We start from the raw sequence: 27,376 nt of genomic DNA, 5'->3' as shown, positions 1-27,376 counted from the left end.
ATAGAAGAACAAGCTCCTTGCAGCGTAGCTCTGCTTTTTTCTCCTTTTTTGGTTCTCTCGGTGTCGTGGCGGAGAAGTCTGCATGAGATTTAATCTGTATGTTCCCCTGCCCCCTGACAAATGCACTTATCCCAGCAAAAGAATGCATCAGGCTGCACCTATTCTGTTCTCTTTTAATCTGAAATAAATCTTGTGAAAGAATTCCAGCTTTCCCCTCTCCAGACAGGTAAGATTATCTCCAGCAGGGTCTGTCCATTTTCTGTTGGCAGATGTGGGCAGTATCCAATGAAAAGTGATATGCTCCACTCTCAGTGTCCATATAAATTAAATTAGGTACAAGTATTTCAATAAACATGGGATTATGTAAAGAAGTTAATGAAACCTCCCTTGACATCTTGCACCTGACTCTTTCTGCCCTGTTTACTTGAACTGCCAGCAGCTAAATTCCACACACACACGTGTGTGCGCACACACATCCCAGCTCCACTTCGTTGCTCCTCATCTTAGGACGGGCCCTTTGCAATGTTGAGTTTCTCACCTGGGGGGTGCTGCACCCCCTGGCTACACAGGAGTAGGAAGGATGGAGAAGAAGGCTATGAATATTCCCCAGCAGTAGCCACAGGGGGCACCCACCTGCATAAGGACTGTACCACCTTAGTGTTCCAGGATACTTTTGGATTTGTACCAGTGTTGCCAATTGTGCAAGGATTAAAGGCCTCCATACAAGAGGAAAGGAGCCATAAATCAGTAGGGCAGATGTGTGTGGCATGTGGAAAGGTCCAGGTTCAATCCCTGGCACCTCCAGGCAAAACGGACCTCAGATAGTCAAGACTCTACCAGGCGTGTCCACGGCAAAGCAGAGGATGCAGTACCGGGCTACATGGGTGCACAGTCTGACCCTCATGTAAGGCAGTTTTCTGTGTTCCTCGAGACCCTTTGTACCCTTGTACGCAAGTATATGAGAATTCAGGGTCATTCAGAGCTAAACTACAAGCTATGTTAAATCTGTAGGGTAGTTTCCAATGTTAACCCTATGAAAAGTAGACCCATTGGAATGAACGTGACTTAACTTAGTCATGACTACCTTAAGTCTCATTCATTCCAACGGGTCCACTCTCTGTAGAACTAACATTGGATATATTACCTGTAGCATGCAGCTGATCCTCACAATTTTTAACATCTTAGGGAAAGCAGGCAGGGGCAAGAACCGGATTGCATCATGCACAGATAAGGGAGGTTTAAACCTTCCCACCCAGTCACTTCTCCCCACACCAAAATTTCACCCCACCCATCACCACTGCAGGGGCTGAAGAAAACTAAAGAAAATAACTCCATTGCCACCAGTTAAGTGTTTTTCTCTTTTAATGTAGTCCCGGTGGTGGTGGTGGTGGTGGTACGAGAGCTTCGGCTATTGGGTGGTATAGAAATTTAATTAATTAATATTTGGGGTGGGGGAGTAGCTGGGTGGAAAGATGTAAACCTCCCCTATCCATGTGCGATGGCCCGAATCCAGATCAGGGGTCTGCATGCTTTGTTGTTGTTGTTCAGTCGTTCAGTCGTGTCCGACTCTTTGTGACCCCATGGACCATAGCACGCCAGGCCTTCCTGTCCTCCGCTCTCTCCCGGAGCGTGCTGAAGTTCATATTCATTGCATCGGTGATGCTATCTAGCCATCTCATCTTCTGCCTCCTTTTGCCTTCAATCTTTCCCAGCATCAGGGTCTTTTCCAGTGAGTTTTCTCTTCGCATTAGGTGGGTAAACAAAATAGTGAGGATCAGCTACACACTACATATTTCATATAGTGTGTAGTTCAGCCCTCAGTGCAGACCTAAGTTGGGCCACACAGCAGCAGTTCCTAGTGTGGCCAGCAAGAGCATGAGTGAGGAGAATGTGTAGTTTGTTGGGGTGGTTCCCCCTCTGCTTTATTGCTGCTGCGGTTCCATTGGGGGCAAAGAAGACTTCTGGTTGTCTTCTGGGCCCTCATCTCCCCCACCCCGTGATCACACTTAAGGGTAGTTGTCAGGGGGACGGTGTCACGTTCCTTCTCTCCCTTTGCAATCAACATACTCCAGGAAACTGGGCTTCGGGCCAACACTACTTTATGAGTAAACAACTAGCTTCTTTACAAATGCAGATTCTAGGAAACTCTCAGACTGCATAGAACCAGCTAATCCACACATCTACCAATATCAATAGAGGAGATGAAGTGGAAGTTAGAGAAGTTGCCAGCAGTCTGGGCATGAACTTCATGGCCAGACTTGCTTCGCAGGGATGCCCCTCCCTCAGGAGGTCAGGAGGGTGACTCCCTCCTACGTTGGCTTCCACGAGTGGCCGACCTGGTGGAGTGTCTGAGCCTTGCCTCTAACTTGTCCTGCTTCACTCTGTAACAGACCCTAACGTCCCTCAAGTCACGCCCCTCGCTCTCCTCCTCCAAACTCTGAGTTCTCATGGTGGAGGAATGGGAGAGCTGTTCAAGCTGGGCCATCTGTGTGTCAGGGTCTTGGGAAGAAAGTCTTGCTGTATCTGGGCTCACTAGGGCGGGTGCCTCCCTCTGTTCTTGCTGTTCCTATTCTGATTCTGAATCTGAGCTGCCAGACATCTCCACATGCTCAGATTCATTCCTGACAGACAGGTTGTCAGGGGGAGGGGGGGTCTTTCCTTCTCTCTTCTCTGTTTATGTGGATGGTGGGTGCTGCTGGAAATAGAGTGCATAATCTTTTCCCAGGCTGCAGTTGTTTAGAAAAATGGGAAGCTGCCTTATAATGAGGCAGACCATTGGTCTATCTAGTTCAGTATTGTCTACCCCAGGGGGTGCAGGAATTCCTTCTGCCTGGGGACTGAATGCCATTTTGGAAAAGTTCACAGGGGCTGCATTCCAGTGTTGGGTGGGGCTGAAGTCCAAAGGGGTAGGATCAAAATACCAGCATTATTATTCTTATTCTTATTTACATTTCTATACTGCCCCATAGCCAAAGCCCTCTGAGCAGTTTACAAAGATTAAAAATATTAAAAAATACAGTCTACAGAACTTAAAAACCATTTACGTAAAAACACAGACAACATAAAGCTCTTACTGTCAGTAACTAAGCCTTAGGAGAGGCATTTCAACCTTTTAGAATGGGGAGAAACTGCACAAAAGCTGGGAAACCATCGAACTATTGGTGTTTGGGGAATGGGTGGAGCTAGGGAAAGGGATGTGGTTTTCTGGGGAGCCCCAGAGGGCCAGATTTGACTTGTGGGCCTGACGTTTTGCATCCCTGCCTTAGACCAATCCCTACCTACCAGCCTCAACTTCCTTGCGAGACAACAATATGAATGCCCTCCTGAGATCTTGGATAAAGGGTGGGATAAATGTCTGAGAGATATACAAATGCCTCCCCTCCTCCCTGACTGCTAGTAAAATTCCTTTCCCCATCTCTTACCCATCTTCATCCCATACCACTTCCTTTCCAGTGGAGGTGAGCCTCCTTTTCAGCAGCATCCATGCTAGGGAAGGCTCTGTGTGCATGTGTATACACGCGCACGCGTGTGTGTTTACTTCTTGGTGGGAATCCTATGCCAGCGCACTTACCTGGTGACAGTGGTAGGCCACAGCAGTGTGATCAACTCCAGGTGATTGGGCCGGAACCATAGTTTGATTCCCGATTAGACTACTGCAATGCACTTTACATGGGGCTGCCCTTGAAGACGACTCAGAAGTTGCAGCTAGTGCAAAATGCAGCAGCTAGACTGCTGACCAGAACACCTCATAAAAACCATATAACACCAGTTTTAAAGGAATTGCACTGGCAGCCAATATGCTTCCGGTCGGAATTCAAGACTTTGGTGATGACATTTAAAGCCCTAAGTGGCTTGGGGCCTTGATATTTGAGGGAGCACCTCTCCCTATGCATGCCTGCCCCAGAACTGAGATCTTTTGGAGGGGCCCTCCTCTGCATCCCATCATTTCGAGACATACACTATGGTGGGATGTGGGAGAGGGCCTTCTCTGCTGTGGCACCCTGATTGTGGAATGCCCTCCCCTTGGAGGCCTGATTGGTGCAGACATTGATCTCATTTCAGCACCAAGTAAAAACATGGTTTTTTACCAAAGCCTTTGAGGGCTAAATGCATTCCCTGTTTTACCTGTTTTATTGTTTTAGATTTTAACTGGTATTAGCTTATTTAATGGTTTAATATGTTTTTAGGTGTTTAAATTATTTATTGTTTTATATTGTTTACATTGACTATATCTGTATGCCATCCTCAGATCTTAATGATATATAGAAATGTTTTAAATGAAATAAATAAATTCCCCATAATGCCCCAGAGCAATGCTACATTGGAGGCAGTGCTGTCTTCAGGCTTTGGAGGGCCCTTGGACAAGACCTTTTCGGTGGGCCCCCTGCCTGGGTTGCCCACCTCCCCTCCCTTCTGCTCCTGTTACCCATTCACTTGCCCCCCCTCTCTTTTTGGGCCCAATCTGGGCAAAGGGAGAGCGTAAGGCAACCAAAGGGTACTGCTCTTTCTCCTTGCTTTGGTCAGGTGAACAGGCAGTGACAGAAAGGAGGATGAGCAGCGAGGCCAGGAGGTCCCAGGGATTGAGAGTTGAGCCCTCTGTAGTGACGTGGGCCTTGGCGGGTGCCCAGGAATGCCCACTCCTGACAACCACCGCTGATTTAGAGGCATTGTGGGAAACTAAAATGGTGACTCAGGCATCAGGGGGCCCTGGCCGCCGCCTGAGACTGCTAGGTGTTGACGCCCATGCACTCTACACTTTTATAGACCCCCCTTTTTCCAAAAAGCCATCCTAAATCCTTCCACTTCCTCGCCTCAGTAGACCTGGCCACATTTTGGGGAGAGGTTGGGCTCTAGCAATTTTGTGGCTTCTGTAATTGCCACGGGTTGGAAACAGTGAAACTGCCAAGCGGTTCATTGTTAGTTGTTGTTGTTGTTAGTAGTTTGCCTTTAATATGCTGTGCTGCTTCTTTTAGCCACAAATCAGGTTTTGATTTCTTTGGAGATGGGAGGGGATTCTGTTTGCTAACATCTATTTCACCCAAGTAGAATTAGCGTGACATCTCATACTTCCACGATGGCTCTAGGAGGTGACTGCATAAGTTTGTATTTAGAGAAGCTATAATTAATGCATTCTTTCAGCTGCCTTTGGTTGGTTTGGTCTGTTTGCAACTTGCAATGGAGAACTCTCACTTTTAAAAATAACATGGGGCTAAAAAGAAATGACTCGGTCAGGTTTGCTCATTTTAATCTAATGTGCTCTGGAGGAGAAAAACTTGATGACCCTGATCTAGATAACATACGCAAAGTTGAAAATGTGCGTTGATTTTTTAAAAATACCTTTGAGGCTTATTCTTTGGTAAGAGAACTCTACCTTCACATGGGGTTGGTTCCACCCTGTCTGCATCTGACGTATATAACTGTCCTGATTTAGAAACTTAATCCAAGGCTGGGCTATGGCGGTAATTTGAACAGACTAATGCCACAGCTACACCCGTCTGGGTGATGGATACAGTTAGAGGCTGCCATATAAATGGAAGTGCATAGATGTCCTATATTAATTGTTGTGAACCACCCAGGGAGCTTCGGCTATTGGACGGTACAGAAATGAAATAAGTAATAATAAATAATAATAATATTAAAAACACTTTTTTAAAAACTTGGGTCCAGAAGCATTCGTTTCTCCTTAAAGAAAGGAAGGAGCAAGTGAGGCTACTTATTCATCGTGAACTCTTCCGTAAACCTATAGAACTCGTCTTCCAGGGTTCCTGAGAAGGCCCCGCCTCCAACCACTTGTTGTTTGGTAGTTCAGTTTTTCCCCATTCTAAAAGGTTGAAATACCTCTCCGAAGGCCTAGTTAGTGGCAGTAGGAACTTTAAGCTAAAATATAATGGGCATTTTTGGCTCCACCCCTTTTGCTCCCACCCACCAATGGAATATGCCCCTAAAGAGCTTCTCCAAAATTGAAATTGGCCCTCGGACTGAACAAGGTTCTACACCTCTGCTATAAAGGTATGGAATTACCTGTCTTGTACAGGTAGGTAATTTATGCAAGGATTGCCAGAGATCTGAAGTTTGAACACTTGACACATGCTCCAGAAAATCTGTGCAGCCTAAAGTTAACATTATTACATGGGATTTTCTCTTTCATTCCTAGGATCCACCATGAAATTTCCCCATTCAGGCCCTGTTGAAAGGTGAGGGGAGCTGTTTCTGAGCACGGTGCTCTTTCACAATTCCCATTAATATTCCTGTTCATTTCAGTGGGGCCCATACAAGAGAACCTCCTGGTGGATTCCGCCCTGAGAGACACTAGGAGGGAGCATTCTTTTCCAGCTGTGCAGCCAGCCCTCATGCCTTGCAGTAACCTCTCCAGACTAGGTTGCACGCATTCCAATTAAGAACAATAAATTAAATATTCTATAATCCTATAAGCCTCCTATTACATAACCTCAGCCTTAGCGTGAAATCAAATAGCTTTGGCCCTTGCGTGGCATTTTTGGAACTCTAGCTAATTACATTGCTCTAGTGATCGGTAGAAGGGCGAAGGACTTGTTTTTGTGTGATGTGTTCTAGGTGCTTGCATTAATTAATTAATTAATTAATATTAATATTTTCAGGCTGCTTTTCCACCAAAAAGGCCTTCAAAGTGTCTTGTGCAATTTAATACCACATTATGTCTCAATTAGCACTTGCTTCCTAGTGCTAAATTTCCTTACTACAGGATTTCTAGCTAATATGGGACTAGTGTCTAGCCATATAGGAGATGTCTAAATATCCCATTTCCAGACTTCTCTAATAATAAAAGAATCTTGGATGAGAAGTGGACCAAATTATCGGTGTGGAAATGGACTTCCGGTTTAATGCTGCTATAATTGAGCGACTTTGGATGCAATCGTATACATCAGGGGTGGGCAGAAGGTAGATCTCCAGATGTTTCAAACTTTTATTCCCATAAACCCTGCCAGCATGACCAGTGGTCAGGAATGCTGGGAGTTGAAGTTGAAAACATCTGGAGATCTACCCTCTATCCACCCTTGCTATACATACTGACCAGGGAGAAAGTTCCATTGTGCTGAAAATCGATCAGTCTGTCTATGTATGGGTATTGTCTGTCTGTTGAAGAGGAAACTCACCAGAAGAATAAGCGATCTTATTAGTACAATTTAAAAGCCTGTTTGGTGGTGGTGATTCTGGGACATTATGACAAAAATATCATGATTAATTGAACAGTCGGAACTGATACATCTTCTGAATGACTTCACAAATTCATTCTGCTTTAGTACTAAAATGACCAAATTATCACCCTATTTTTTGATGGAAATTAATTTGGAAACAATTCAGAATAATTGCTTTGTGTGTACCTACCTTCTAATGAAGCCTACATCTCTGAATATGTATTAAGGTTATATTAAACAATAATGTACTTCTACTAAAAAAGATGATTAGATAGAATCTTCCTCAGTCATGATTCAAACTGTGATTTAAATCATTAAAACTGATCCTTCAGAGAAGCAATTTAAATCATGATTTAAATCAATTTGATTGAAATGAAATCAACCATGCTGTAAAAAAGGGATTTTAATAGTACTGTAGTGTTAAATGTGCATTTCAAATGCATTTTAGTATAAAATGCACATTTTCACATGGATTTTGGTAGTTTTTTTAAAGCCCAAAACAGTAGTGCAAAATTCAGAGAATGACAAATCGGAAGGATAAATGCATTCTGATATGCACATTAGTTCAGGAGATGTGAATCAGGTGGGTTCACTTCAAACTGTGAACTGAACAAAATTCTCAAAATCCCTAGGGCATGCTTCCTGGCATGCATGCATTGGAGGAGGTTCCACATCGGGATCCTTTCTCACATGGATGATCTCTATATTTTTTTATTTTGAATAAATTTATATACTGCTGTCCATATTTAAAACTATCGCTAAGTGGTTTGCGAGAAAATCAAAACCACAAAACTATATCATGATATCCATTAAAATGCAATTAAAATACATAATCATTGCTACAAATGTTTATATAAAACATTAATGCAAACATTAAAACCAGTTAAAACCACTACAGCACTATATGTGTATGTTGCATGCCACATGCACATGGAGCTGGGGTGTGTGGCCGCTGGGCACAGTGGGGTTGGAGCCAGCCCGTACCGCCCTGCGGCCCCCTTCACACATTTCTTGGACACAAGGGGGTGTATCATCTGAACCCTCCCATTTTTATTGTTTTCGATTGTTGTACACCGCCTTTATGGGTTTTTAGCAAATAAGGCAGCTTATAAATGTTAACAACAGCAAGAACAACCAGCTTTCTGGATTGTGTGGAGTGCATTAAGCACTGTGGGGTATACGTCACATCTCCCATTCTGAGGGGAAGATGTACCAATACCCCATTTTCTGATCTTTGTAGTCTTCAGGGACTGTAGCTCAGTGGTACAGCACCTGCCTTTTATACAGAAGGTCCCAAATTTGATCCCTGGTGTCTCCAGGTGGGGCTAGGAAAGAATTCTGCCTGAAACCCCGGAGAGCCACTGCCAGTCCGTGTTTACAATACTGGACCAGATGGACCAATAGTCTGACTTGGTATAAAGCAGCTTTCTTTGTTCACGTGCAGACAAAATATTAACTTTGTAGACGGTGGGGGATCTGTTTCACTTTCCCCTTTCTGTTTCAATAATCGGGTTATCATGGATGGTACATATGTATACCAACTTTTAGTTTTGCAGGTCACTTGGAATAACCCTAATCATATTGATAACCCGTTGAGTCAGTCAGTCCAAACTGCCTTTATGTATATACTATCTAAAATTATCTGAGTGTGTGTGCATGCTCCTTCCCCTCCACCCCAAATATAATCTTATAAAAGGCGATGGATGTAAAAAGGAAATAAATGGATTTGCAGGACTGGTTTGTTGTTTTGGCAACGCTTGAGTGTTTTTGAAGGAAGAGGCTGTGAGTTTCATGTGGCCTTCTACCACGTGGAAAAACAAGTTGTTCTTTAACACAGGATATTTCCAGCATATTTCAAGTAGGGACAGTTCTGCCTCACTGGGCATTTGGAATTCCTTTGACGATACTGCTGGATTGGCAGACGCAAGCAGTCAACTGGCCTTTTAGGAGATTAAAAAAAAAAGTGAGATGAAACTCTCCACCACTCTGTTCATCCAAGGGCTGGAGGGATGTTGGGTTGGTGACCCTTTTGGAGGAAAGGAGAGGCAGTGATGGACTAAGTGTATAGAGGTACCTTAATTAATAAGGTGACGGTGGATTGCCAAGAACAGAGGAGGCCTTTGTTTTGAAGGCCTGTTTGTGTCAACTTGACAAGAAACGCTGTGTTGTCCTGCTCCTTGTGGCTTGTGCAGGCTGGTGTCTGAAGCCAGCCTGGACTTTAGAAGAGCTGCGTATTGTGCCACATAGAGAGACTTGTTCATCCAGTGCTTGGCCCCTGCTGTAATAAAAGTAGTTTCATCAGAGATTATTTTGCTTACAATGGAGCATACAGAGGTAGGGCCAGCATCGGGGGGTTGGTTTGATTGGGCACCTGTCAAGGCCCATGCTTCATCAGGGGGCCCACTGCCAACCCATGGAGCAATGATAGGAGAAGGAGTGGCAGCCAACATTCACCTTGTCCGCTCCCTCTGCATGGCCATGAAGAGCAGGCCCAGAGGATTAAAACAAGTAAAGGGGCAGCAGCAGTAATGGCGAGGAGGAGGTGGGCCCACTGAGATCTCACCCCCAAAACTGGGGCAGGCTCTGTACAGAGGAGGGAAGGGCTGCTTTTATTTGGTTGGAGGAAAAGGGAACCACAAATCATCATATTTTGTCACCAGTCACTGTTCTTTTTGAAAGCAACAGGGCTCGTCAAAACTATGACAAGATAGGGAAGCTCTTTATTATGTCAGTCTGGTGCCTGGATACAGTAGTGGGCTGGACGAGATTTGATAAAATGTGGCTGGATTCTGGCAAGATGGAGGTGTTGTGGGTGAGTGGTTCCCAGGTCTGGGACATAGGTAGGCTACCTGTCCAAGATGGGGCTGCACCCCCTCTGAAGGACCAGGTGTGCAGTCTTGGGTACTTCTGCATCCCTCTTTGTTGCTGGAGGCCCAGGTGGGTTCATGTCAGGGTTCCCTTTAAGATCATGGCATCTGGCCCTATCACTTCCTGGCATATAGAAGGGGAAGAAATGGAAGCAGTGACAGATTTTACTTTCTTGGGCTCCAAGATCACCGCAGACAGTGACTGTAGCCATGAAATTAAAAGACGCTTGCTCCTTGGGAGGAAAGCTATGGCAAACCTAGACAGCATAGTAAGAAGCGGAGACATCACCTTGCCAACAAAGGTCCGTCTAATCAAAGCTATGGTTTTCCCAGTAGTAATGTATGGCTGTGAGAGCTGGACTATAAGGAAGGCTGAGCGCCGAAGAATTGATGCTTCTCCAGTGGTGCTGGAGAAGACTCTTACGAGTCCCCTGGACTGCAAGGAGGTCAAATCAGTCAATCCTAAAGGAAATCAACCCTGAGTGCTCATTGGAAGGACAGATACTGAAGCTGAAGCTGAAATATTTTGGCCACCTAATGCGAAGAGAAAACTCTCTGGAAAAGACCCTGATGCTGGGAAAGACTGAAGGCAAAAGGAGAAGGGGACGGCAGAGGATGAGATGGCTAGATAGCATCACCGATGCAATGAATATGACCTTGAGCACACTCCGGGAGAGAGCGCAGGACAGGAAGGCCTGGCGTGCTATGGTCCATGGGGTCACGAAGAGTCGGACACGACTGAACAACAACAAACCTGTACTTTGACTTCTCTAGGCTGCTTCTTCTAGCTCCCCTTTCAGGCTCTGGTATCCCCAACTCTCCCTACTGGCTCTCTCACTCTCTTTATATACCCTCCTCCCTCAAAACCAAAAGTACTGTTTCAGACCTGAAGAAATGAAACCTAACCAGGGAAATGAAACTGAAACTTAACTGGGGAAATGAAACTACTCCTCTCAGAGATACACCCTCCCAACAAAAAGCCCAGGCCTCGAGGCCTGACCTTTTTCTTTTCCTTGCCTCTGTAGGCCTCAAAACTTCACAGTGCCTTTTACCAGTTTCAACTGGTTTGCCAACTACAGCCATTTGTGGACCAGAATAGCTTGGCAGAAGTGGTCCAGTTAGTGGTAACCTCGAAGTTCAATTGTTGCAATTTGCCTTATGTGGGGCGGGCCTGGATACTTCTGCTAAGCTGCTGAGTGGGGTGACCTACTGGCGGCATAGTACATATTACACAGGAATTGCACTGGCTGCTTATTTGCTACTGGGCCAGGTTTAAGATCTAGTTGGTAATATAGAAAGCCCTAAACATCTTGGTTTACCTCAGAGACCGCCTCCTCCCTTATAGACCCATTCAGTCCTTGAGGCCATCTGGGAAGGCCCTTCTGGTGGTGCTGCATACTCCTTGGGGCTGCTTCACATTTGTTCGGAGCAGGGCGTTTAGCATGGTGGCACCTGCTATGTGGAATAGTCTTCCACGTATATTAGAGATTAGATAAAAAGGTAAAGGTGTCCCCAACCAGTCGTGTCCGACTCTAGGGTGTGGTGCTCATCCCCGTTTCTAAGCCGAAGAGCCAGCACTGTCCGAAGACGCTTCCATGGTCATGTGGCCGGCATGACTGAACACCGAGGTGCACGGAATGCTGTTACCTCGGTTAGATATGTAACCTATATCTATATATCGGTTACAGATATCTATATATCTATATCTCTATATCGGTTATATCGGTTAGATATAGAGATTAGATATGTACCAACAATTCTTATTTTTAGGTGCCTGTTGAAGAACACATATATGAATGCAAACCCTTCCCAGTGTAGTTTGGCCTACCATGTGTTTTATTTTTATGAATATGTAGCTATGGCACATTGATTCTATGCGCTCTTTTATATGTTTATAGTTTGTGTGCACCACTTTGAAATCTTTAGATGTAAGTGGTGTATAAATACACATACATAAATACATCAACGTGGTGAAGAAAGCTGTGGGTGATCAAGGACATTTCTCCCATTCCCAGCTTAAAACATTTGAATCCATCGTCTTCATTGTCATAAGAGCCAGTGTTAGAGGGCCTTGTTAGTGGTGGCCCCCAATTGTGGAACACTCTCCCCAGCAAAACTTCCCAGGCATTTGACATTATATAATGGGCTTCTTAATGCATCAGTTGAATTTTTTTATGGTTGTCACTGATATTTTATGGGGGTTGGTATTTTATTGATAATTGTTCAGCTGTTTTAAATTGTTTTAAATTTGTATATATTTTAATTTTGTTGTAAGTCACCTTGAGTCTTTTTTTTTAGAAAGGCATCTAAGAAATGTTAATAACAATCTATCAGTATCAAAAGCAGTATGCCTGTGTATGCCAGTTGCTGAGGAACATGGGCAGGAGGGTGCTGTTGCACTCATGTCCTTCTTGTGAGTTTTCTGTGGGCAGCTGGTTGGCCACTGTGTGAACAGATTGGTGGACTAGATGGACCCTTGGCCTGATCCAGCATTGCTTTTCTTATGTTCTTAATGCTTAAAGCTGCTCTCCCTGACCTTGTACCCTCCAGATGTTTTGGACTGTAATGCCCATCAGCCTCAGTCAGCATGGCCAATGGTCAGGAGTCTAAAACAGGAAGTAGAGAAGAGCTGTCCAGTTGCTGGCCAGGAAGATCAAGAGTCCCCACTTGGCCATGAAGCTCACTGGGTGATGTTGGGCCAGGCACTTTCTCTCTCAGCCTAACCTACCTCCAGAAGAAATGGCTGTGAGAGCAAAGTGGGGTAACCCACAATTTATTATGGCATAAGTTTTTGTGGACACTGTCCACTTCATCAGATGCATGGCACGTAAGGGCATTCTGTAATCTAGGCTTTGTTTGTTTGTTTCAAAAGAGGCTCACCTCTTCTAAGGAAAGAGAGGAGAATTTGGCCAAAAATGTGGAGGCAGGGAGAGGTGGTGTGCGGTGAACTGTACAACCTTGCTTTTCCACCATAACAGACAAACAAAGCTGAGAGTTGGGAAAGGCAGGCCAAGAGAAGTAAATTATCTAGACTAGGCAGGATTGGCAGGTGTGTCTGTGGCCCTGCGAGCGATGGAGGTGGAGGTTGCCCCGGGGGTGGTGACTCAGCAAAAAGTCTGGAATCCTTTGAGCACCTAATGCTAAATGAATCACATGGCTGCCATCCAGAGGTGCTGTGGAACCTCTGGTTCTAAATGAGCTCATTCCTGAAGAGTCAGAAGTACAATTGTTCACAAGTCTGGTTTCAACAAAATGCTCTCTATCCCAGGAAGTGCTTTTGAACATAAGAATATAAGAAGAGCCCTGAAGCTGGATCAGACCAAAGGCCTCTCTAATCCAGCATCCTGTTTCTCACATTGGCCAACCTGGTGTCTCTGGAAAGCCTGCAAGCAGGATATGAGGGCTGCAGCCTTCTCAGCATAAGAACGTAAGAAGAGACATGCTGGTTCAAACCAAAGGCCTGTCTTGTCCATCATTCTGTTCCCATAGTGGCCAACCAGCTGCCTGTGGGAAGCCCACAAGTAGCACATGAGTGCAGTAGCACCCTCCTACTCAAATTTCCCAGCCACTGGTCTCTGATACTAGTGGTAGCATAGAGCCATCAGGACTAGTAGTCACTTATAGCCTTCTCCTCCATAAAATTGTGTAATCCCCTTTTAAAGCAATCCAAGTTGGTGGCCAACCCTATGTCTTGTGGTAACTAATTCCATAGTTTCACTATGTGCTGTGTGGAGAAGTACTTCCTTTTATTTCTCCCAAGTCACCCACCATTCAGCTTCATGGGATGACTCTGGGTTCTAGTATTATGAGAGTGGGAGGAAAACTTCTCGCTATCCACATGTCTCATTTTGTACACCTCTAGCATATCTCCCCTCACGTGCCTTTTTTCTAAACTAAACACTCCCAGACATTGTGACAAGTCCTGGTAGGGGACTTGTTCCAGCCTCTTGATCATTATGGTGGCTATGTTCTCCCCCTTTTCCAACTCTGCAGTATCCTTTTTTCGATGCCCATTGCTGTTTCCCGCCTCCCAGCTGAGCAGAGCAGAGCAAGCTGCTCCAGCTGGTCCAGGGACTACAGAAGCAAGCAAGCTCCCAGAGAGCGAGTGACCAGAGCGAGCAAACAGGGGGAGCAAACAGGAGTTGGCCAGGGGAGTTCGTCAGGGGTGGTCAAGTGGGAGGCCCCTAACATTTTTTATTTTATTTTATTTTTAACTAACTTTTTTTTCATTTATTTGTCTTGTAACACACACTTCCACACCAGTGGGACTCTGCTTTTAACCTCTAGTGAGTAGAGGACCAGGCACAGGCTAGTCTAGAACAATCACGAAGCTAGACACAAAAAGGGAAAAGAGGCAATGGAAGGACAAGACTCTCCAGTGGTGGTGACCTGCAAGGTGTGTGCAATGTTTGTTTTCTTGCCTGAGAACAACATGGCCTACACCTGCAACAAGTGCAAGTTGATCACACTGCTGGAAGAAAAAGTAAGTGGACTGGAGCGGCGACTGTCGACCCTCCAGGGGGGAATAAGAGAACACGAAGAGTTCTTGGACAGAATGGGGGAACTACAGCAGCAAAGGGAAGACCAGAAGCTTGAAGAGCAACAGCAAGCTGAGGCAGAAGTGGGAAATGCTGAGGTGAAGAAAAATGGAGTAGATGATACTCCTTGGAAAAGGGTGACAGTGAGGAGAAGAAGAACTTGACGCCACTCTGCACCAGTGGAGCTGTGGAACCGATTCCAGGTACTTGCGGATGAGACTGGAGGACAGCCTGCAGAGGAAGAATCACAGGGAAACCTGCATGAGAGTGAGCAAGAGGCTGAAGGTCAGTCAAACAGAGGCGATGAAACCCAGGCCTACAAGAAGAAGAAGAGAAGAGTGGTAGTAATGGGAGACTCCTTGCTGCGTGGGATCGAGACCCAAGTATGTTGCGAAGACCCGTGGACTCGCCAGGTATGTTGTCTCCTGGGAGGATGGATTAGAGACGTGACTGAAAGGTTGCCTGCACTCATAAAGCCCACTGCCAGGTATCCCTTTCTTCTCATCCATGTGGGAACAAATGATACCGCCAAGCGGAGCTACGAAGAAATCATGTCAGACTTTGAAGCTTTGGGAAGGAAACTCAAGAACTTTGGGGCCCAGATAGTTTTCTCATCCATCCTTCCAGTAGTTAGAAGAGGGATAGAAAGGGAATGAAAAACACTCCGGGTGAATGACTGGCTACGAAGGTGGTGCCGATGAGAGAGATTTGGATTCTGGGACCATGGGCTATACTTCCTGGAAGATGGTCTGTTGGCAAGGGACGGGTTGCACCTCACAAAGGATGGGAAGAATGTGTTTGGCCACAGCATGAAGAACTTCATCAGGAGGGCTTTAAACTGAATCCTACAGGGAAGGGAGATGTAACGTTGGGGGTAACAATGGACGTAGGTGCATGCACTGCAATGGAGAGAACAGCTCTGATAGCTCCCAAAAGTAGTCTTCAGACACATGTAGGAAGAAAGCCAGACTATGAAGCACATGGTCTTCGATGTCTATATACTAATGCTCAGAGTATGGGAAACAAACAGAACGAACTTGAACTCTTAATACAGGAGGGAAATTATGACCTGATAGGTATAACTGAGACTTGGTGGGATGACTCCCATGACCGGAATACAGCAATTGAAGGATATAACTTGTTCAAAAAGAACAGGAGGAACAGAAAGGGAGGTGGGGTTGCACTGTATGTGAAAAATACATGTCTCTGCCCAGAAATACAGGAGGATGAGCTTGGTAGCCCCATCGAGAGCATCTGGATCAAAATAAATGGAGCAAAGAATAAAAGAACCTGGTGGTCAGGGTCTACTACTGGCCACCCAATCAAGGAGAAGACGAGGATGAAATTTTTGAAAAGCAAATAGCCAGTGTTTCAAGGAAGCATGATGTAGTAGTAATGGGGGACTTCAGTTTTCCCAATATTTGTTGGGAGACAAATTCTGCAAAACATGGCCCCTCCAGGAAATTCCTGCCTTGTGTGGCGGATAACTTCCTCCTACAGAAAGTAGAGGAAGGAACTAGAGGATCGGCTATCCTTGACTTGATCCTAACCAGCAGAGATGACTTAGTGGATAAAGCAGCAGTTACAGGAACTCTGGGGGAAAGCGACCATGTTGTACTTGAGTTCTTGGTTCTAAGGGAAGCAAAAGCTGAGTGTAGTCAAATGCGTACCCTTGATTTTAGGAAAACTGATTTTAATAAACTCAGAACAATGATCAGTAAGGTCCCATGGCAAGTGACGCTAACAAGAAAAAGAGTCCAAGATGGGTGGGAGCTTTTAAAAAATGAAATTCTCAAGGCACAATTACAAACAATTCCAACAAGAAGAAAAGGTGGAAGACAACAGAAGAAGCCAATGTGGCTTCACAAAAAGCTTAGGGATGACCTGAAAACAAAAAAGGACACATATAGGAAGCAGAAAGAAGGCCAAGTAACAAAGGAAGAGTACAGGCAGGTAGCACAGAATTGCAGGGATGGTGTCAGGAAGGCTAAAGCTGAGAACAAGCTGAGGTTAGCGAGGGATGCTAAAAACAACAAAAAGGCTTTCTTCAGCTACGTGCATAGTAAAAGGCAGAGGAAAGAAATGGTTGTTCAGCTATTAAATAAGGATGGCAAAACGATAACAGATGACAAAGAAAAGGCAGAGGTGCGCAATTCCTACTTTGGCTCAGTCTTCTCCCAAAAGAGGATCTATGAGCCCCCTGGCAAAGGTGAAGTACAGGCTGAAGGGGCAGGATTGCAGCTTGAGATTGATAGGCATATGGTGAAGGAACACCGCATTACTTTGAATGAGTTCAAATCTCCAGGGCCAGATGAGCTGCACCCTAGAGTAATAAAGGAACTGGCAGAAGAACTCTCAGAACCGCTGTCTATTCTCTTTGAGAAATCATGGAGGACGGGGGACGTGCCAGATGACTGGAGGAGGGCTAATGTTGTCCCTATCTTCAAAAAGGGTAAAAAGGAGGAACCTGGGAACTACAGACGAGTCAGTCTGACATCAATCCCTGGGAAAATTCTGGAGCAGATGATAAAGCAATCCATCTGGAAGCACCTTGAAAACAATGCCGTGATTACTCGAAGCCAACATGGATTTGTCAAAAACAAGTCCTGCCAGATGAATCTGATCTCATTTTTTGATCAAGTAACCTCCCTTGTAGACCGTGGGAATGCTGTAGACATCATATACCTCAACTTCAGCAAAGCTTTCGACAAAGTGCCCCATGATCTCCTGATGAGCAAACTAGCTCAAAGTGGGCTAGATGAAACAACGATCCGGTGGATCCACAGTTGGCTACAGAATCGGACTCAAAGAGTGCTTATCAATGGGACCTTCTCAAACTGGGGAGAGGTAATGAGTGGGGTACCGCAGGGCTCAGTCCTGGGCCCAGTGCTCTTCAACATTTGTATTAATGACTTGGAGGAGGAGGTGCAGGGAATGCTGATAAAATCTGCAGATGACACAGAATTGGGTGGGATAGCCAATACTTTGGAAGACAGAAATAAAATTCCAAGTGATCTGGACAGACTGGAGCGCTGGGCAGAAAACAACAGAATGACATTTAATAGGGATCAATGCCAAGTTCTGCACCTAGGAAAAAGAAACCAAATGCACAGTTACAAGATGGGCGATATGTGGCTCAACCACACTACAAGCGAGAAGGATCTTGGAATTGTTGTCGATCACAAGCTGAATATAAGCCAACAATGTGATGTGGCTGCAAAAAAGGAAAATGCTCTTTTGGGCTGCATTCATAGAAGCATAGCTTCCAAATCCCGGGAAGTACTAGTTCCCCTCTACTCAGCACTGGTTAGGCCTCATCTGGAGTACTGTGTCCAGTTCTGGGCACCACACTTGAAGAAGGATGCAGACAAACTGGAGAGGGTTCAGAGGAGGGCAACAAAGATGATCAGGGGACTGGAAACAAAGCCCTATGAAGAGAGACTGAAAGAACTGGGCATGTTTAACCTTGAGAAGAGAAGACTGAGGGGAGATATGATAGCACTCTTCAAGTACTTGAAAGGTTGTCACAGAGAGGAAGGCCAGGATCTCTTCTTGATCATCCCAGTGTGCAGGACACAGAATAATGGGCTCAAATGACAGGGAGCCAGATTCCGGCTGAACATCAGGAAAACCTTTGTGTTAGAGCAATACAACAATGGAACCCATGACCTAGGGAGGTGGTGGGCTCTCCCACATTGGAGGCATTCAAGATGAGGCTGGACAGCCATCTGTTAGGGATGCTGTGACTTGGATTCCTGCATTGATCAGGGGGTTGGACTCGATGTCCTTGTAGGCCCCTTCCAACCCTACTATTCTATGATTCTATGTTCTCCAACAACTGGTAATTCACGGATCTACTGCCTCTGATCCCAGAGGTAGCATGTAGCCATCATGACCAGAAGGCATCGATAAGGATCACCATGGAAGAGTACATGTTACTCGTGGATTGTTCCTATGTATCATTGTCCAAGATACGGAAGGCTTGATGGTTCTTATTCATTCCAGCATTTCACAGATGGAAACAGAGGTGGACCTTTGTAACACCTGGGACGAATAGCAGATTTGGAGGGGGGAGATTTTTATTGGGCCTACAGCACAAGGGGGCAAGGGGGATTTACTCTGGGGGTGGAGTGGGCAGTCCACAGTTCTTTTGCCCATTCCCTCAGTTGTGGTTAAAGGACAAGGCTCAAGTGACAGGAAGCCAGGTTCCGGCTGAACATCAGGAAAAACTTCCTGACTGTTAAAGCAATATGACAATGGAACCCATTACCTAGGGAGGTGGTGGGCTCTCTCACACTGGAGGCATTCAAGACGAGGCTGGACAGGCACCTGTCAGGGATGCTCTGACTTGGATTCCTGCATTGAGCAGGGGGTTGGACTCGATGGCCTTGTAGGCCCCTTCCAACCCTACTATTCTATGATTCTATGACAGGCCATGTCACACCTTTACAAGCCCTAAGAATAGCTGTGGCCGATATCAGATGATGGTGTGTGTCTGAACATTTTGGAAAATTGCCTACAGAAAGATACAATATCCACTTACACACACACACACACACACACACACAGGCACTTCAGAGGAAATTGCATTTTATAAATGGGTTTCAGGGAGGTTGTTGATTCCTTAGGCGTTCTTCTGAACTTGACATGCAATTATTTGGCTCCCAAAAGAATTAGAATAAAACTGAGATCCATTCTTGGGAGTCAAAAACCTTGAAACCACATATATCAATATTAAGCACATGGCCATTTGCTATGTAAGTAATTTGGGAGTGTCTGATGTCAACTCCTTCCCGTAAATAAAATACTTGTGTGACATGTAACACCTGGTCTTCCGCCAACTGACTCCAGTGGACTTCCTCCCCTTCTCCGGTTTCGTTCATTCACAAGTGAGCAGAATGACCTCTTCGTGTGGGGAAAGGAAAGGAAACTAAGAAATGCAGTGTGAACATGATATTTTACAGGAAACATTAATCTCTTTTCAAAGGAAATGCTTGGATTGGGCTTGCTCTACACTGGTTTGGAAACATTTGAACAAAGCACAGTTGCAATAGGAGTAAAACATTTCTGAAGTACTGATACGCTGAAGCTCTGGAGTTGCGATACGTGAGGAATGGAGCAAATCCATGCAGCTTTGAGTCTCGCACCATTTGTGAGCCAGGTTCTTCCAGCTGGCACTGGAGATATTGGATCACTGAAATAAATCAAGGTTTATCAACCGCTTTTAAGTTTTTAAATACAATTTCCAGAAGTGTGTACAATAAAGAAGCAGCCTGTATAAGAAACACTCAGCAGATAAAATGGACTGACTTCTGAGTAGACATGTACAGGATTGCTTTCTTAATATACACTTCCAATGGATTGGATCCAGGTAGTTGAACTTAAGTCCTACAGGGAACTAAGTCATGACTAATTTATCCCACTGATTTCAGTAGCAGTTATGTTCAACTAACTTAGAGTGGATCCAACCCAATATCTTTTGGGTACAATGGCTGGAATCCTATAACCACTTATTATTTATTATTATTTATTTATTGCATTTTTATCCTGCCTTTTTTCTTCTTGCAAGGAACCCAAGGTGGCTTACGTTATCCTTCTCCTCCTCCTCTCCATTTTACCCTCACAACAACAACCCTGTGAGGTGGGTTGGGCTGAGAGTCTGTGACTGGCCCAAAGTCACCCAGTGAGCTTTCATGGCTGAGTGGGGACTAGAGCCCGGATCGCCCGGATCTCAGTCCAGCATTCTCACCTCTACACCACGCTGGCATTTACCTGGGAGTAAGGTCCATTGAACTCAGTGGGATGTACATCTGAATAGAAATGTATTGGATTACAAACAGCAGCCTTGGGGGCAAATAGCTGCTGGGGTGATTTTTGGTGGAAAGCAGGATTGCAGCCCAGTGCAGGTGCTTTTCTTTCAAAATAAAAGCAGCAGCATTAAACACACTTCTTTTAGAAAATGTGAATAACATAAAGTGTAGTTTGGCCCTCAGTGTTATAAAATGGCTGCCAGCAAAATGTTTATTGCAATATTTCCTCTTAAATTGGTATATTATATTGAAATCTAATGCTTTTGATTTCAGTGTTGGAGACACTATGGGTTTATGCATCTGTGTCAGGATGAAATTTAGGAATATATTTGTACGTTGTGAATAGAAATGTTCTGCAATTTATGTTAGTAGTGTCTGAAGAACGTTTTGTAGGAAAATGTTCTCGACAGTTTCGAGTCTGCAGCCCTTGATTTTTATATCTCTCCATCTCAGAGCACGATCCAGACTTTAAAAAATGTACAAGTTGAGGTTTTGCTGCGCAGTAAATTGCAAATGAGGCCTTGGGACTTAATACGTCTTGCAAGGCTGTCAAAATGGCAAGAAAATAAATCATTTCTGAGGTGCTGTATAACTAAGGAAGATTGTGGAAGATTATATGTGTCTGGCTGATAAATTTTTGTCCTCCTCTTCCCCCCCCTTTTTTTTCCCCACAGGGTGGGAAGAAATTTTATCACGGACCATGTGGGGGCCGAGACTGCAGCGAGGGCTGTCGATGCTTTCCAGAGAAAGGTGCACGGGTAAGTTGGGCCTTTTTGTTTGGTGAAGGGAAGTCAGCCCCCAGGTGCCTTATCTCAGCTGTCTTTCTCACAAGGAAAACAAAGTTATTATGCTCAAGGCTCAGTCTAGCGAATTCATAAAGTAGGGGAAGTGAGGGAGAACAGCTGCACCAGAATGCCAGGCCCGACCAAACGTTTTAAAACCTCAGATGGAAGACTTCCATTTCCAGTCTCTGCACAGATGTTTTACCAGGGCTAGCTGGTTAACCAGAAAACAAAATAATGTAGATTGTTGTATGTGTACAGCAGAAGAACTATATTGGGTTTTATCCAATGTTAGCCCTACTTAGAGTAGACCCATTAAAATGAATGGGACTTAAGTCCAGGGATCCCCAAACCTTTTGGATCAGTAGATACATTTGGAGAGTGTCGTGGGTGCTCTCACAAAATAGCTGCCACGGGGGTGAGGGTTGCCCGCTTACAAAATGGCTGCCTTGGTGGATATGGCTGGTTGCAAAACACTCATTTCCCAGAAGGTGAACTGGTACAGCTAGAAGGAAAGTAATTCACCCAAGAACCTAAGTGCAAGGCAGTGGTGGGATCCGAGCTTTAAAACGCAAAATCACTCTTTTGAACCTCAATAAAGATGGCACTGGAGGAAAGCCCTTCACTTTGCAACCTGCCAGCCTCCCAATTTTTTAAAGTAATTTAAAAAATCATAGGAAATAAAATAAAAATCAGGAGAGGCAGGGAGCTTGATGAGCACCACAAGAGATGTCCACATTGGAGACCCCAGAAATAGACTAACTTTGGGTACAACCCATTGGATATAACCCATTATTTGTAAGTCCCTGGTCATGTCAGCTGTAACGTAGTCTTTGAAGGGTCAGTGCTTTTTCCCTTAGTGGCTTGTTTTTTTCCCCATTGGCAGTAGCAGCAGCTCCCTGCTTGCAACCAGTGTATGGGCTGGCATGGCATACTGTTTTGCATGCTGTTGCTCAAGTCACGTTCGTTTGGTTCAGATGTAACAGGAAACTATGGTTTCTTGCTGTGTACATGAGACACGGCGAGCCTTGTGCTCATGCACTCGGCCTCCTCTTCTGTTTTGTTCCAGCAAGATCAGAAGCTTTTGCTTCTGATTTTGAACAAACCACAGTTCCCCTTTGCATCCAAACTCAGGAAATTCTAGTTAGTGAGAACAAATCAGGATCACACTGAGGTTTCATCTAAGAGCATAAGAAGAGGCCTGCGGGATCACATTAAAGGCCTATCTGGTCCAGCATTCTGTTCTCACAGTGGCCAGCCAGATGCCTATGGGAAGTCCACAAGCAGGACATGAGTGTAACATGAGTGTAACCCCCCAGTCACGTTGCCAAGCAACTGGTATTCTGAGGCATACCTCCTCTGATGCTGGGGTAATATATATCCAGTGCAACTAGGAGCCCTTGATAGTGTTATCCTCCATGAATTTGTCTAACCACCTTTTAAAGCCTCCAGCGTTGTCACTGCATCTTGTGGGAATGAATTCCATAGTTTTAACTATGTGCTGTCTGAAGAAGTACTTCCTTTTGCCTGTCCTGAATCTCTAACCATTTGGATGACCCCAGGTTCTAGTATTATTAGAGAAGAAAAACAATGCCTCCCTATCCAATTTTTCCACTGTGCATAGTTTTATACACCTCTGTTATGTCCCTTGGCTTGTTCACTAACTAGATTTTAAGCAAACAGAAGTTCCCTGAGTTTGGATGTAACAAGCAACTGTGGTTTGTTGAAAAGCAGAAGCTCGCTTCCTTCTGATGTATGAAAGAGGAGACAGGAAGCATGTAAACCCAAGAATCACCACATGCCATTCACAAAGCGGGAAATCGTGGTTTCCTGTCATGTCTGAACAGGGCCACTAAGGTAGTTTCAGTGGTGTGCAGAAGTATTAGATTGGCCAATTACAGCTAAATCCAGTGGCTACAGACAGGGAGCTACCAAAAGCACAGGTGATAGGGTAGGGAGAGAATCAGTTGCCACAAGCCAGACAGCTGTGCACCTTGGAATTTGTCTTAAGCCTAGCTTGTGGAATCCAATGGGTAACTTTTATTCTAGACTGTTCCATTTCCAACTATAGGTTGGACAGCTGTGTGTTTAAACCAGGGGTGTTGAACCTCTTTCAACCCAACAGTTGAATTCCATTATGGAGAAGCTCTCGGGGGCTGCATTCCAGTGGTGGGCAGGGCCAAAGGCAAAAGAAGGGTGGCCAAAATACCAACAAAATTTAGCTTCAAGCTATTACTGACAGTAACTTAACTTAAGAGAGACAGTTCAGCCTTTAGAATAGGGGGAAAACTGTACAAAAGCCAGGAAAACCACCAAATGATTGGTGGTTGGGGGAAGATGGTGTGACCATCTGGGGCATCCTAGGGTGTCTGAAGTTCTGGACCCCTGGTTTAAATGCTCCCTCATGACAAAAGATTCCCCAAAGACAGAAAAATAGCATTTGCGGAGTGGGGGGAAAGACTAGGGTACCTTCTTCTCTCTGACACACTAATGTTCTAGGTGCCAGGCACTTGCACCAAAACCAGGTGGTAATAGATCCTTTCCACTTGGGCCAGAGCCACATCCGTCTCCTTGAACTGAACTCTCCACCAATGATGTCATCCTTGATGGCCACACTGGGCGATCATCATCCCTTCTGTCTCTCCCCATTTCTGGAGTTCTGTTGGATTGTTTGAACCGGCCGCAACACTGTTGACCTTGCAGTTCACACTCTGGGCATTTCCCTTTGTCGAGATGTCACAACGCTTTTTGTTTGTTTTCATTGCTGACCTGGGAACTTGGATAAACTTCAACAGCATTTCTTATGGGGGTCTAAACTGTTAGGTCTCGTCACTGCTTAAATAACAACAACAAAGCCAGGGGCATCTCTGCAGCGGCCTGCGAAATTAGAGAGCGGCCTCCCCGCCTAGACATTCCAACTCCCGTAAACAGGGGCGGGGTGGGGGACAATGTTCATAGCAGCTGGGAAGCACAGAATGGGTCTGGGATGCACAGCCCTACCAGTCCCTAAATTTCATACTTACAGCCCTGACTGCAAATTAGAATCCCAATCCATAAGTGTGCATTGAAATTCTACTTTTTTTCAACTCTTACTTCTATGTGCTGTGTGTGTGTGTGTGTGTGTGTGTGTGTGTGTATCTGTAGAACACATGGACCTGCATGGGGACACAGACACATGCACAGACAGACATGGCCCAGCATGGACACATACAGGAACACACATGGACACACACGGACATAGATGGACACTTATACACATACTAGGAGTAGAAATAAAGAGGGAGGGAGGGAGGGAGGGAGGGAGGGAGGGAGGGAGGGAGGGAGGGAGATAGATAGATAGATAGATAGATAGATGTCAGCTTTTCATAACCTGGTACCTTCCAGGTGTTTTAGACTGAAACTCTCAGCATTCCTGACTACTGACCATGCTGGCTGTTGAAGTCCAAAATGTCTGGAGGGCACCGGCTTGTCAAAGGCTAATTAATTTATACATACGTATCTATATATCTATACAAGAAGGGTAGACTAACAACAGAGTATTTTCGAAGTATATTTAGTGCTTCCACCCTCATCAGTAGCTGTGATGTAAAGTAGCTATCAAGACTGGCAATTTGGAATGCTTGGGTAGAAAGCTTCTGAATTGTCCTCCAGGTTAAGGCCATATGGAACAAGAGTCCTGAGTCTGTATAGATGTTTTCTATAGACTCAGGACTCTTGTTCCATATGGCCTTATCCTGGAGCTGGGCAAGTCATCAACTTTCTTCCACTCACATCTGTTTTTTCTCTTCTTAGGAATGTTCATCTCCCATCATTCCAAACTGTCATTCTTGATACCTATTTTATATCACAGCTACTGATCAGGGCGGAAGCTGAAATGTTTAGCACTAAATATATTTTGAAATTACTCTGTTAGTCTAGCCCTTTCTCTCTCAATCTCCCTCTCTCTGTCTCTGTGTGGGTGTGTGTTTGAGAGAGAGAGAGAGAGAGAGATCATGCTCTCCGTAGGATTGCGCTCCCCTTAGAAGGAAGCCTCCAATCTTGGAGGCTTCCTCATATCCATTGCTCTGCCAGGTTGCTGCCAGCCGGGTGTGAGGAATGACAGAGGCAATTTTCACCTCTCAATCTTCCTTTTAATTTACCCCCCTTTAGATGGGCCTTTGAGCCCATTTAGAGAGGGCATGCTGGCAGGGGCTTGTCTAGGGCTGGAGAGGCCATAGGATTTTTCGTATCCTGGCCTCTCCCCACCCACCAGAGCACCTCCTTTTCCCTCCCTCCGAGGACACATTTGCAACCTCGGGAAGCAGCTGGCGCACTTCTTTCCATGGCAGCTGTGAGGGGGCAGGGACAGGGGATTGGAACTCAGAGTCCACCTCTTGAGGTTGTAGCAGTGTCTCCAGCCCCGGGGGGGGGGACTTTGAACAATCCTGTGGCCCTGGGGACGCCCTCCCAGGGATCTTCGGATTGCTGTCAATATAGGTAGGTAGGTAGGTAGGTAGGTAGATAGATAGATAGATATCTGATCTATGAAAGTGATCTTAGAGTTGTACCCACACTTTTTTCTGTGTTCCCACATGCTCATGGAACCAGCTTCTGCAGAGAGGGGTGGACTGTAGCTGATAGGCAGGCAGTGGTGACTGCCCACCTGGAGAGGACCCATAGCTCTGTGGGTTGACCTTGCATGCTGAAGGTCCCAGGTTCGGTCCCTGTCATCTCCAGTTGAAAGTTCAGGCGGCAGGTGATGGGACAGAGCAACTACATGAGCCCCTGCAAAGCTGCCGCTAGTCAGAGTAGGCAATATTGGGCTAAATGGGAGGAATGCTGGGAGAAATTAATTGCGTCATTAAATGCTCTTGAGAGCCCAAAGAGACCAGCCACAGAGGAGGTTGCCTGTTGCAGCTTTGGATGATTTTGTTGCTCTGGCTGGCCTCCCCCCACTCAGTCTCCACTGGGGATGGATAACTCGTTTTTGCATTGGGCATGGACCAGTGGAGGCGGGCGGCTCTGATTGTGGTGGGGCTGTGGTTCCATTCTGGGTTTCAGTCAGAACCTGTCCAGAAGTCTGAAGGAGCTATCCAAGTGTTGAACCCATTGGGGGGGGGGATTGGGTTCAGCACCTTGGACAGCTCCTTTAAACTTCTGGCTAAAACCCAGAACGGAACGCAGCCCCGCCGAAATCGAAGTCACCAGACTCCACTGGCATGAACAGAGCCTTTAGTACAGCAGAATAGGTCACCCTTGGAGAAAACTGCCCACTTCACTTCCGCATGATTCTCTGCTCCAGGCTTACCACATTCCAACCAGCTTTCCCTGGGGGTGGGTAATGTTGCCAGATCTCCGCATCAAATAATTCAATAATTCCTGATTCAGCAGGGATGGGCAGCCTCCGGCCCATGGGCCAAATGTGGTCTTCCAGGGCTCTCAGTACAAATATGGACTTCTAGACCTCCAGACTTGCCCCAGCCCATGCACCACCAGCTCCACCCCAGTTTATTGAGATGCTCTAATCCTTCCTGCTCTGTCCCCCAACTACACAGTTGATGGAGGGAACCTTATAAAAATTGAGGGAGGTGAATGGTGTTGGGAATATTGCAACCGTGTCTGCAAGTTACTGGAAGGGGGCAGTGTTGCAGGTAGTTCGTTCATGGGAATATTGACCACAGCTAGCCGTGAGATCTCTATAGCCTACAGTGTGGTTTCCTGTGCTCTTCCCCTTCCTTCCCCCACCCCCCCTCTCTAACCTCCATCACTGCTGGGATCACAAGTGTTTGCTCTTTTGCTCCTGCCTGTGTAATGGAACACAAAATAGACTGAATGTACTCTTCTTTGAAACTCTGCACTGTGCCTGCATGTGCAGGACTATTTTTGAGTAAAGGTGTTTTACCTTTTCTTCACTAAAGAAGGGTGTGGTCTCCTTTTGTTCTAAGATAGCCTTATGTGCATGTGGGACTGGTAAACACTCTTTCTGTTTTGCCTTTATGTCTTTTCTCTGCTGGTTGCCTTTCTAACAGGAGGCAGGGTTACTAAATAATCCTATCAAATGGCTGGTTGCAGATGGGATTGCATGCTGAACAAAGGTAAAAGTCGCATCTGTATCTCCATCAGAGATTTTGCCTCTGGCCCCATCCACTTCTGGAATGTGGACCCTGACAGGTTTCAACCACTGCAATGCAGGTATCGATAGGGAAAAGGTTCCCTGTCCTTGTG

The 27,376-nt window shown here is 45.5% G+C and overlaps 1 protein-coding gene across 2 annotated transcripts in view; it reads left to right on the top strand.

The window, feature by feature from the left end:
* The window catches only part of COL4A6 (collagen type IV alpha 6 chain), a 298,701-nt gene that overhangs the window by 81,174 nt on the left and 190,151 nt on the right, over positions 1-27,376 (top strand). For both annotated transcript variants that reach the window (XM_084814107.1, XM_084814108.1), the window contains exon 3: positions 21,065-21,148. In XM_084814107.1, coding sequence (XP_084670233.1) covers positions 21,065-21,148 — 84 coding nt within the window. The remainder of the gene's footprint in view (positions 1-21,064; positions 21,149-27,376) is intronic.

The sequence above is a fragment of the Heloderma suspectum genome, chromosome 9 (assembly GCF_057233095.1).
Source record: "Heloderma suspectum isolate Gila_16-S chromosome 9, 16-S_ref, whole genome shotgun sequence".
NCBI classification, from domain to species: domain Eukaryota; kingdom Metazoa; phylum Chordata; class Lepidosauria; order Squamata; family Helodermatidae; genus Heloderma; species Heloderma suspectum.
The sequence above is the reverse complement of the archived record's forward strand: the minus strand, read 5'-3'. Positions and strand labels throughout refer to the sequence as shown.